Below are 12,418 nucleotides of genomic sequence, written 5' to 3' on the forward strand. Positions count from 1 at the left end.
TTGCTCTTTATTCTAATATTAACTCTCAAATTTAAGCTGGAAGTATCTTTAACATTTTTATTTACTGGTATCTTTGACTTTCTCCTTTAGAATATCCTTCAACCTTTCCCCTCTTTATGATTAATCTTGTGATCTCAGCTTTACACAAACATTTACTCTGCATCTAGCACTGTTACTGTGTGTCTGTTATAGAAGAAATAAAGAAAATCAAATCTGAAGGAATTTACAGTTTAAGAAAAATCCATAAATTGCTGCTAAAGAGATGACAGAAGTGATGCTATCACGATTTTTCTGTTTGTTCACCATGACTTTAGTTTTTGTCGTTCATTCATTGATTTAACAAATATTTATTGAACTCTTAATATATGCCAGGTGAGGGTCATATGGCATGAGGATGTACAGTAAGAAAAACAAAGTCTCTTTCTTCATGGAGCTTAAAGAATATGTTAAGGTCATTATACCAGGTGCTAACTAGTGGTAGAATTAGGATAAGGAATCAAGTCTCCTGAATCTTTTTATGCCAGTATCGTTTTAGTAGCACTGCAGTGGCTTCATATATAAAAACAGACCCCTAATGTCAAAAAGCCAAGAACCTAATAAAGAAAATCAGGATATGCACAAATATAGTGAAATTCTGTAATAATTCACATTGTAAGTGCAAATTTGTTGGCTAACCTTGAGATTACATGGTCCCACATTACATATCATTGAAGTTTTTGGGCCCCACTTTATAGTGTTATAGTGAGATTTTGCTGTAGCTGCTGTATAATGTAGAATATCTTGGAACTTTCTGGAACTTGGTTTGTATTCTTTTTTTAATGAGAAGTTGTAGAGATCGTCCTAAGTATTATGATTCTATTATTATTTTCCATGTTCCTTGAACAGCAACAAAAATTAAGAACATTGTAGTTTGCTGCAACTTGAAAGTAAAAGTAGACAACTTAATTTTTTTACTCTGATTTTTAAATGTATTTTTATTTTTAGGTTTAATCATGGAAAGAGCTTTTAGGAAGGCTGAAAAAAACTGGTGGTTTCTAGGTCTCTACATTGGTTTACCTGTTCTCGTCATAGCAAGCATAATAGCGGTTGTATGGAATAATTTGAAAAAGTGGCTCACCAAGGAAGAGGAAGCCCTAAGTAGCAAGTAAGTTGAATTTGTGGTCCAAAGTTAAACTGTCAGTACCACTTCACTATTGTAATAGGGAAGGCCTCAGACCTCCACTCCTTCTAAGGAAGGGCTCTGAAATCTCTAGTCCCAAAGGTACATCACTGGTTTAGATACCCCTGCAGTCATTCAGTTTTAGCTCCTGTTTACCCTCTGATTTCTCAGTTCTTTTCATTTTTATTAGCACAGGAGAAGTCTTTTCTTGTTGTTAACCTCAGTTGCATATTAAATGTTGTGTTACTTTTTTTCACCACTCCTCTTTGTGAGGAATGGCAGGTAAACTGGAAATGGGAATGGAAAGAGGAAGTTGCCCGATTGTCTAGAAGTTAGTATGGGTTTTCATTTACAAAATATAACATTTCTTTATCAATGACTGAAAAGTTAAAAGTTGGGGTGTGAAGTCAGAATCAAGCATTCAGGGTCTGTGTATAGTCTGTGTTCAGGAGTGATAAAGAATAAGCAAATCTGTGCCCTCTTGATACTCTGTTCCCTGTGGGATTTGAAACCTGTACTCTTTGTGGATGAGGTATGTGGGTAAATAAGAATGCTGTTTATTTGCATCTTTGTTCAGTAACTTTGGATATTATTTTCTTTATTCGTAACTAGTCTTGTAAAAGAGATAATACTGCTTATAAAATCGCCTGACTTTTGTTCATGCAGTTGGCAATCTTCTTAGGACTAACTTGAGACACTATTTTCTGTTTTTTAAATATTCAGCTCAGAAGGCAGCACTCACACATATGCCAGCAGGTAAGTAAGTTAGAAGGCGTCTTAAGATACATGTTGAAAATTAAGAATGAATTAATAATACACAGTTTCTAGATATTTTTTGAACAGCTGCAATTGGTAAAGAAATGCACTGAAAACCAGGCTACTAATATATAGTAATTTAGTTTCTAGTAAATTAATATTTTATTCATTTAATAAATGTTTATTGGAAGTCTGTTCTGAGGAAACAAAGAATAAAATAGCTGATTCTAATAAGAGAAAGGATATGCATAATTAGTTAAAGAAAAAGAATGTGTAGTGCCTAGCAATGACCCAACTTGGGTTGTATTCATGTAGTGCTTGAGTAAACAAACAAGCAATGACTGACGTTTGACAGATTGTATGTGACAAAGCTCATGTATAAATTTCTATAATAATTGTGAGTTGAGGAGAACTAATTATATTGACCTATATTGCACTGTTCTATCATTAATAAATACCATTTTTGTCCCCATCCATGTTTCTTAGTCATAAATTCAGTCCTCACTGTTTTATAACTGCTATACCAATATTCTATTTATTAGATTTACATGATATAACTTTTCTATCTTCTTACTTTCAATCTTTTATTTTAGTTGGTCTCTTAAAAGCAGCCTGCCAATGGAATTTAAAAATATGTAATCTCAAGAGTTTCTCAATAGTTGAATTTAATATGTTTATATACTTATGTTTGCTGATATATTTAGACTAAATTCTATTTTATTTTTCTCTAGTTTATCATATTTTTCCAATATTTTCTTTTTCTACTTTCTTTTATTTCATTATATTGATTGTGCTTTCATTGTTTTTTCTTTCCTTCTGTTAATTTGGTCATTATATGCTCTAGCTATATTCTTTTAGTGATATTCTTTAATAAATTATATTATTATTTATTTAACTATTAAATGAAATGTAGTTAATTTTACAATTTTAAATAAAATAGGTACTTAGTCTTCTAGCAACATATGCTCATTTAACCCTATACTCTTGTTTTCACTCTTCCATATTATTATCATTTGGTATTTAGTTACTCCTGAATTTTAACCTGCTGCAAATGTCCTCATTATCATTATCATTACTGTATAAGGCAAAATGTGTTAGGATTTCTCTACATATTTACTACTTTATTTGCTCACCATTCTTTTTAAATGTCACTCCATCTTTTTATATTCAAACTCCCTTTTGGTGAAGTACATCTGTTAGAATTTCCAACAGTGAGTCTGTGTGTAGAAAGCTGTTTATCTTATCCACCTGAAATTGCCTTTATTTTCACTCTTGATTGTGAGTTTGTGTAGTCTGGACTTTCAGGTTGAGTTATTTTGCCTCAGCTATTTGCAGGTGTGCCAGAGTAGCCTGGAATTTACTGATGATGATGAATCTTCTGTTAGTGTGTTGATTCATTTATTCCTTTATGGTTAATATGAGTTTTGTCTATAGTAGCCTTTGTATTTCTATTGCTGCATAACAAATTACCACACATTTAATGACTTCAAACAGCTTTCGTTTATTATTTCAAAGTTCTGTAAGTCAGAAATACAGGTGGACTTGTCTGGGTTGTCACAAGGCTGGCGTGAAGGCCAGGCTGGGCTCCTCGCTCATTCAGGTTATAAGCAGAATCTAATTTCATGCACCTGTAAGTCTGAGGTACCTATTTCCTTGCTGGCTGGTTGTAGGAGCCCTCCCTGCTCCTAGAGGCCACCTGCATTGCTTTTTATGTACCTCCTTTCATCTTCAAACAAGGGCATGTCAAATCTTCCTCAGATTCTGACTCTCTCTTACTTTCTCTTCTGCCTCCAGCAGGACCACCCGATCAGGACAGGCCCACCGAAATAATCTTTGTATTTTAAGGTCAGCTGATTTGGAGCTTTAATTACATTTGCAAAATCTCTTCAGAGAAATACTTAGAAGAGTGTTTGAATAACCAAGGAACAGGAATCTTAGGGGACCATCTTTAGAATTCTGCCTAACACAGCCTCTAAGATTTTTTCTTTCTCCTTAGAGTTGTTATTTCATTATAATGTGTTCTGGTAGAGATTTTTTTTTTAATCATGAACTGGATTCAGTATTTTTCTTTCAGTGTGAAGACTCATGTTTTCTTCAATTTTTGGAAAGTCTTAGACTTCTTCTCTTCAAATATTGAGTTTCCCACATTCTAAATCTTCTGTCTGAATTCCTCCATTTTTCTTAACTGGTCTTTTATATATTATATTTCTGTTTACCTAGTGTTCTGCATGATTTCCCTAAACAATTTAAAAGTCAGCAATTCTTTTTTTTCAGTTCTGTCAGTTCTGGTTTAATGGATTCTGTTCTTTTATGGATCTCTATGGAAATCCTAAACATTCTTTTTTTGAAGCTTTTCTGTTATCTGTAATTCTTGGTGTATGAATTCTTTAGTTTGCTCTAGCTGTGGACATTACCTCTTTAGTGGCTTTTTTCTTTGATTATAAGGCCATTTTAAGTGGCAAGGATTGTCTCTTGAGAATTCTGCATACCCTGCATTGTAGAATGCTCTTTGTGGAGATTATTTCATATTTTACCCTCCTAAGTCATAAATTTTTACAGTACTTGTTACACCTGGAGTTTTAGAATTCAGAGGAAGCATGAATTGTTATCCTGAATCTATAGTTGGTAAAGGCTTAAGGTTCCTCTTTCTCTATGTGATATGTTTTCCATCCATATCCCTAAACCATTTTAAGCACTTAGATTTCCTGTGGCTCTGGGTGATCCATTTCCATCGATACTTCTGAAGCAGTTTTCCTGCTGCATCTCAAAGACTAACGGTAACAGCTTTTAGTGTTGCCATTTCATGGGTGGTGTGGCCTTTCATGGCTTCCAAGTTCAGAGAGGGAGGTCAGTTCCAGCTTTCTAGGAGGTCTCCACTCCTAATCAGCAGATGTGTGTAACTGATTCATATACCTCTGGAGTCATTCAGCTTTAGTTCCTATTTACTTTTGCACTTTCAACTTCCTCCTTATTTTTTTAAAATTATCATTAGAAATGTCCCTTTCTTTCTTTAAATTTTGGTTAATATTTTGTGGGTTTTTATCACCATTTCTCTAAGTGTGGGATAGGAGGGGGAAATTACCCTGTCAGCCCTGTCTGATTGTCTAGAAGTCAGTGAGGGTTTTAAATCATGGCATTTAGTAATTTGTTTATCAGTGGGTAAAACATTAGATTGGAACCTGAAGGCTGGAATCAGGGCTTCGAAATTACGCATATGTTCTGTGCTGGGAAGTGATAAGGAGAAAAACAGATATGTTTTCTTGCTCCCCTCCGTAGTTGGAGATTTGATATTTATAGCTTTATTGAAATAATATATGTGTAAATACGAATGCTAGTTATTTGTATACCTTAATTTAGTAACTTTTAAAAAATATTCATGAGTGGTGACTAGTGGTATAAACAAGTTAATGCAGGTTACAAAATGGTCTGACTTTCATTGGTTATGGAGGCACTTTTTTTTAGTATTAACTTGGAAGCAATATTTTCACTCTCATTTAGTTCTGGATCAGAAAGCAGCAGCCAAACAGGTCCGGTCAGGTAAGTAAATTAGGAGATATTTCTTAAAATAAGTATGTGTTAAATATAAGATGAACAAATTGATAATCAACAATTAATTGCTAAGTATTAATTGAGCAGCAACAATTGGTAAGGTACTACACCAAAAAATAACCTATTAGCATTTGCCAATCTAGTAACTAGTGAGTACTTGTCTAGATAAATCAATGTCTTCTTTAGTTTGTTAACATATGTTGGGAATTTATTCTTGGGAAATAAAGGAAGAAATGATTGGTGAAATGTTTATGGAGCTAACTGATAAGTGGGGAAGTTTACTTTCTTTTCCTGTCTCTGGAGAGAATTTTACTTTATTGATTGATTTTTTTTGTGGTAACATTGGTCCACAACATTATATAAATTTGAGGTGTACATCATTATGTCTTGATCTCTGTGTGGAGTACACCATGTTCACCACCTAAAGACTAATGACCATCCATCACCACACACATGTGCCTCATCACCCCTTTCACCCTCCTCCTAACCTTTCCCCTCTGGTAACCACCAATCCAATCTCTGTCTCTATGTATTGTTTGTTGTTTTTATCTTTTATTTATGAGTGGTATCATATGGTATTTGACTTTTTCCCTATGACTTATTTTGCTTAGCATAACGCCCTCAAATTCCATTCACGTGGTCACAAATGGCAAGATTTCATCCTTTTTTATGGCTGAGTAGTATTCTATCATGCATATATACCATACCTTCTCTATCCATTCCTCCCTTGATGGGCACCTAGGTTGCTTCCAAGTCTTGGCTATTGTGAATAATGCCTCAGTGACCATAGAGGTATATATATATCTTTATTCATTCATGTTTTCATGATCTTTGGATAAATACCAAGCAGTGGAATAGCTGGATTGTATGGTAGTTCTACTCTTAATTTTGTTAAGAATCTCCATACTGTTTTTCATAGTGACTGCACCAGTTGCACTCCCACCAGCAGTGTATGACAGTTCCCTTTTCCCCATATCCTCTCCAACACTTGTTATTTCCTGTCTTGTTAATTATAACCATTCTGACAGGCATGAGGTGATATCTCCTTGTAGTTTGAGTTGCATTCCCTAATAATTGGTGGTGTTGAACATCTTTTTATGTGCCAGTTGGCCATCTATATATGTTTTTTGGAGAAATATCTGTTCAGATCTTTTGCCCATTTTTTAGTTGGGTTGTTTGGTTTTTGTGTTTTGATTTTGTGTCCTGCAATTTTTCCTTACTCATTTGTTATTTGTAAAAGTTTTTTTGTGGATTCTTTAGGGTTTCCTAGATATAAAATCATGTCATCTGCAAATACTGACAGTTTCACTTCTTTCTTTTCAATTCAGATCTCTTTTATTTCTTTTTGTTGCCTGATTGCTCTGGCCAGGACTTCCAATTCTATGTTAAAATAGAATGGTGAAAGTGGGTATCCTTGTCTGGTTCCTCTTCTTAGAGGGATAGCTTTCAGTTTCCTCTCATTGAGAATGATGTTAGCTGTGAGTTTGTCATATATGGCCTTTATTATGTTGAGGTATTTTCCTTCTATATTCATTTTATTCACCGTTTTTATCATAAATGGATGCTGTATCTTGTCAAATGCTTTCTCTCCATCCATTGAGAGGATCATGTGACTTTTATTCTTCTTTTTGTTGATGTGGTGTATCACGTTGATTGATTTGTGGATGGTGAACCATCCCTGCATCCCTGGAATGAATCCCACTTGATCATGGTGTATGACCTTTTTTAATGTATTATTGTGTTTGATTTGCTAATATTTTGTTGAGGATTTTTTCATCGATGTTCATCAGTGATATTGGCCTGTAATTTTCTTTTTTTGTATTGTCCTTGTCTCTTTTTAGTATCAGGGTAATTTTGGCTTCATAGAATGAATTAGGAAGCTTCCCCTCCTCTTCAATTATTTGGAAGAGTTTGAGAAGGATAGGTATTAAGTCTTCTTTGAATGTGTGGTAGAATTCACTAGGGAAGCCATCTGGTCCTGGACTTTTATTTTTTGGGAGGTTTTTGATTACTGTTTCGATCTCCTTACTGGTGATTGGTCTATTCAAATTCTCTATTTCTTCTTGATTCAGGTTTGGAAGGTTGTGTGATTCTAAGAATTTATCCGTTTCTTCTAGATTATCCAATTTGTCGGAGTATAGCTTTTCGTAGTAGTCTCATATAATCTTTTGTATTTCTGAGGTGTCTGTTGTAATTTTTCCTCTTTCATTTCTGATTTTATTTATTTGAGCCTTCTCTGTTTTTTCTTGGTGAGTCTAGCTAAGGGTTTGTCAATTTTGTTGATCTTTTCAAAGAACCAGCTCTTGGTTTCATTGATTTTTTTCTATTGTATTTTTAGTCTCGATTTCATTTATTTCTGCTCTGATTTTTATTATTTTCTTCCTTCTACTGATTTTGGGCTTTATTTAATTCTTCTTTTTGCAGTTCCTTTATGTGCACTGTTAGATAGTGTATTTAGATTTTTCTTCTTTGTTGAGTTAGGCCTGTATTGCTGGGAACTTTCTTCTTAGAACTGCTTTTGCCTTATCCCATAAATTTTAGCGTGTCCTATTTTCATTTTCATTTGTCCCCAGGTATTTTTTGATTTCTCTTTTCATTTCTTTGTTGATCCAATCATTGTTCAGTAGCATTTTTTTTAATCTCTACCTATTTGTAGCTTTTCCAATTTTCTTCCGGTATTTCATACTGTTGTGGTCAGAAAAGATCCTTGGTATTATTTCATTCTGAAATTTATTGAGACTTTGTTTGTAGTCTAATATGTGATCTATCCTGGAGAACATTCCATGTGCATTTGAAAAGAATGTGTATTCTGTGGTTTTTGGATGGAATGTTCTGTATATATCTACTAAGTCCATCTGGTCTAATGTATCATTTAATGCTAGTGTTTCTTTATGATCTTCTGTTTGGATGATCTATCCATTGGTGTAAGTGGAGTGTTAATGTCCTCTATTTTCATTGTGTTGCTGTCTATTTCTCCTTTGATGTCTGTTAATAATTGCTTTACATATTTGGGTGGTCCTAGGTTGGGTGCATAGATATTTAGAAGTGTTATATCCTCTTGTTGGACTGTTCCCTTTATCATTATGCAGTGCACTTCTTTGTTTCTTTATTTGATTTTTAAAGATTGGCACCTGCGCTAACATGTGTTGCCAATCTTTTTTGTTTTCTTCTTCCCAAAGCCCCCAGGTGCATAGCTGTATATTCTAGTTGTGAGAGCCTCTGGTTGTGCTATATGGGATGCCACCTCAACATGACCTGATGAGCAGTGCCATGTCCCCACCCAGGATCCAAACCAGTGAAACCCTGGGCCACCGACGTGGAGCATGCAAACTTAACCACTCAGCCATGGGGCTGGCCCCCTTTCTATTTCTCTTGTTACAGTTTTTGTTTTAAAGTCTATTTTTTCTGATATAAGTATTGCTACCCTTGCTTTCTTTTCATTGCCATTTGCATTGGGTATCATTTTCCATCCCCTCACTTTCAGTTTGTGATTATCTTTAGGTCTGAAGCGTGTCTCTTATGTGCAGCATATACATGGGTCTTGTTATTTAATCCCATCAGCCACCCTATGACTTTTATTGGAGCATTGAATCCATTGACATTTAAAGTAGCTATTGATAAGAATCTTACTTTTTTTTCTGGTTGTTTTAGTAGTTCTACTTCTTTATTTGGAGACTCTACAACTAGAAACTCAATATGTATGCTCATGAACTACTGAGTGAATGCTTACTCTGGTCACTTAGCAAAAAGTTGCTGAAGAAAAAATCATAAAGGAACAATAATTCTACATCTTCCATAGTCTCTCAGTATTGCAAAGTAGTTTTAATTAGATCCTCCTTCATTTCCTGAAAGGTGGATATCCCTGTATTACAATAAGTGTTTAGTTTGCCGCATCCAACAGTTTTGGATTTGAGGTCCTTCTGCAGATATAAAGTGTTTTGGGTTTTTCCCCCTTCCCTCTCTGACTTAGAGTCTTAGGGAGCTGTCCACTGCTATTCAAAACACACACAGATCTATTGAGTAAACTTTCTAGGCTACAGAACAAGATTGTATAATTTCTCTTATTCTAGAAGAGGTCTTCCTCTTCAATAAGAATGCATGCTTTTATTATCATTTTTCTCTCTTTTATTATTATAATGATACTTTGGAATCATGAGTTAGTATCACTAAACTAAAAATGTTTATTTTCGTTATTGTACCCTCCCTGTGTCAGGGAGTTATGTGGTGCTCAAACAGCAAATATCAGTTACCTTTTCCTCACCTTGAATATATGTCTTATTATACTCTGTTACCTCAGAAGGCAAAGGCCATGTTTATCTTCCTCAGCATTGTATAGTCAGCATGTAGCAGAGTTAATGGCTTATTTAAAGTGCTCAATAAATATTTGTTGAGTGAATGAATGAATGAATGATTACTTTTCATCTTCTCTACACACACACAGGCAGCCAAACAAAAAAACTCACAAATACAAAAGTACATAGATAAATACATACACACCCATGCATACACACACATCCATATATCTACAATGTTATAACTGTCCCTGTTTCTTCCTCTCTCATTATATTGTCTTTTATTCTCTAACCTTGTCAACATAATTAATGTCTCCTCTGATCATTGTTCACCTACAATGAGTGAGGGATAATAGCATAGGAAAATGCACATTTCAATTGGAGTAGTGTTGTTTGGAATGTTAATCCGCTAGTGTAGCCTTTTGGCTTGGTGAGCACCAGGGAACATTTTTAGGATAATTATTCATTTAAATTTTAATACTGTCATTTGACACTATAGCTGTGCTTTCTGACATAACATCCATTATAGTTTTCAGGTGACTTATTTTTGGAATAATCTTTATCTGACAGAAAGTCAGTGGGAAAGGCTGTTGAAGTCAAAGAATGCAGGGGGTTGGGGTGAAGCCCAGCAGTGGTTATATTAATACCTCTCTGGCATAATTAATTTTTGAATGTCTAAATTCAATCAGTATTTACAGTCTTTTCCTAAATAACAGAAGGATTTTGGATCATTCAACAGCAAACTCCAATCATTAATCTCTTACATATTGTCATTTAACTTTTAACATCTTCTGTGTTTTTTACATACAGGTCTCCCCCTCCATTAGTCACTATCAGTGTTGTTACTATTATTATCATTTCAAATTTTCTTTTTATTGAGGTATCATTGGTTTATAACATTATGTAAATTTGAAGTATGCATTAGATTTTTTTATTGTATCATTTTTACATTAAATGAATACTTATTAGGATTTAACAACATATTTACCAGTTGCTTTGCTCATATTTACCAGTTGCTTTGCTGGATTCTTGAATCCAGTTTTTCATTTTGATTTTAATTTCCTTTTTCCTGAATTTCAACCCACTTAGTTTCCGTTAGTGTCTGTGGTTATAAGCATTTTGTGTTAAATGTCTGAACGTGTCTTTTTTCACAGTCATTTTTGAAAGACAGCTTAAATGGTTACAGACTTCTAGTTGAAAGTCACTGTCCACAACTCTTAAAGTATTCTGTTGTTGTAATGTGACATTTACCGTCTTTGATGAGACCTCAGTTGTCAATCTTATTAATTTATTCTCTTCCAATTAATGTGTGTTGTCTCTAAATAGCTTCTAAGGTTTCCTCTTTGTCCTAAATGTTTTGTTATTTTATTATAGTATATCTTGATATAATTTGTTTTTATTTATCCAGCTCTGGATTCAGTACTCAGATCATTAATTCTGGAAAAAATTCAGTCATTATCTCTTCAATTGTTGACTCTTCCTCATTCTTGTTCTTTTCTCCATCTAAAGTGACTATATTTGGGAAGGTTTTCTCATTTTAACCTTGTTAAAAATAAAATTTCAACTAAGTAAATTTGGAGATCTAATTGGCTTTCTTCAATGATTCATTAGTCAAGCAGCATCCCATTTTTGCAAATAGAAGGGCGCTCTGAGGAGTTGTACAAAATGGAAGCTGTTTATAGGCAGAAGGAGGGTGGGGTAAGGAAGTTGTTAGCAAACAGAAAAGATTGGTTCAGGGCAGGACATCTTCTTTGGGAGGAAGGGAAGGCAGGGGTTTTATCCTGCAGATTTCCCCCCTAGTGCCAATCAGGAAATTTCAGATTGACTGTTAAAAAGATCACATTCCTGGGATAGGTTGAAACTGTAATTAAGTCTTAGTTTGCTATTGTGGGGGCTTTTTTGGGCCTGTTATTTCTTTTTAACAGGCTCCATGTTTCTTAACTGGGCTGATCATATACTATGCTGTTTCACTACTCTATCTGTCATTGATTTCCTCATATCAGTTTCCAAATTACCGATTCTTATAACAGCTATCCTTTTCTTGCCTTATTCCTGCCTTGATCTCTGTGGGGATCCTAAACATTTCTATTCAAGGGTTTTTTAAAATATTACCTGTTGATCTTAATGCATGAATTTTTTGCTCTGCTGTGCTGTGGCTATGGGCATTTAACACACAGTAGTTTCTAATTAAGACTTATGAGCTCATCCTCAGGGCAATGATTGTTCTGATGGGAATTCTGTACACCCTGAGTTGTAGAGGCATACATTAGGATGAGGGGAATGTTTCAAATTTGCCTGTCTTGGGGCATGAGTGTTTCATTATTTTCTATGCTTAGTTGTTCAAATTTGTAGGTGGTGGAATTGAGCAATTGAGGTCCTGCCGCTATATGTGGTACAGGCCTGGGGTTCTGCATCTCTAGGTGATCCTTTTCCATCTACATGGCTGAGACAATTTACCTGTTGCATTCCCAGTGGCCATAGCTTTTATTATCCCCATTTGTTACCAAACAAGGCTCATTTTGCCCACTTTGTGGTATGCCAATCACTAAGATGAGTTTGCAGGAAAGAAAGGATTTATTCACAAGGCAGCCAAGTGAGGAGATGGGAGAACGAGTCTCAAATCTGCCTCTCTGAACATGGGGATTAGGGATATTTATGGGAA

General features: G+C 34.7%; 2 protein-coding genes across 2 annotated transcripts in view; both read left to right on the top strand.

Moving 5' to 3' along the window:
* LOC106826239 (disintegrin and metalloproteinase domain-containing protein 32-like) overlaps positions 1–124 on the top strand; it is a 229,519-nt gene extending 229,395 nt beyond the window's left edge. The window contains exon 19 of the mRNA XM_070499712.1: positions 91–124. Within this exon, the coding sequence (XP_070355813.1) occupies positions 91–124 (34 nt within the window). The remainder of the gene's footprint in view (positions 1–90) is intronic.
* A 270-nt stretch (positions 125–394) lies between these two features.
* The window catches only part of LOC106826238 (disintegrin and metalloproteinase domain-containing protein 5-like), a 195,648-nt gene continuing 183,624 nt past the window's right edge, over positions 395–12,418 (top strand). Inside the window, exons 1-3 of the mRNA XM_070499713.1 lie at positions 395–401; positions 985–1,144; positions 1,883–1,915. Coding sequence (XP_070355814.1) covers positions 395–401; positions 985–1,144; positions 1,883–1,915 — 200 coding nt within the window. The remainder of the gene's footprint in view (positions 402–984; positions 1,145–1,882; positions 1,916–12,418) is intronic.

This window comes from Equus asinus, chromosome 27, assembly GCF_041296235.1.
Source record: "Equus asinus isolate D_3611 breed Donkey chromosome 27, EquAss-T2T_v2, whole genome shotgun sequence".
Taxonomy (NCBI): Eukaryota; Metazoa; Chordata; class Mammalia; order Perissodactyla; family Equidae; genus Equus; species Equus asinus.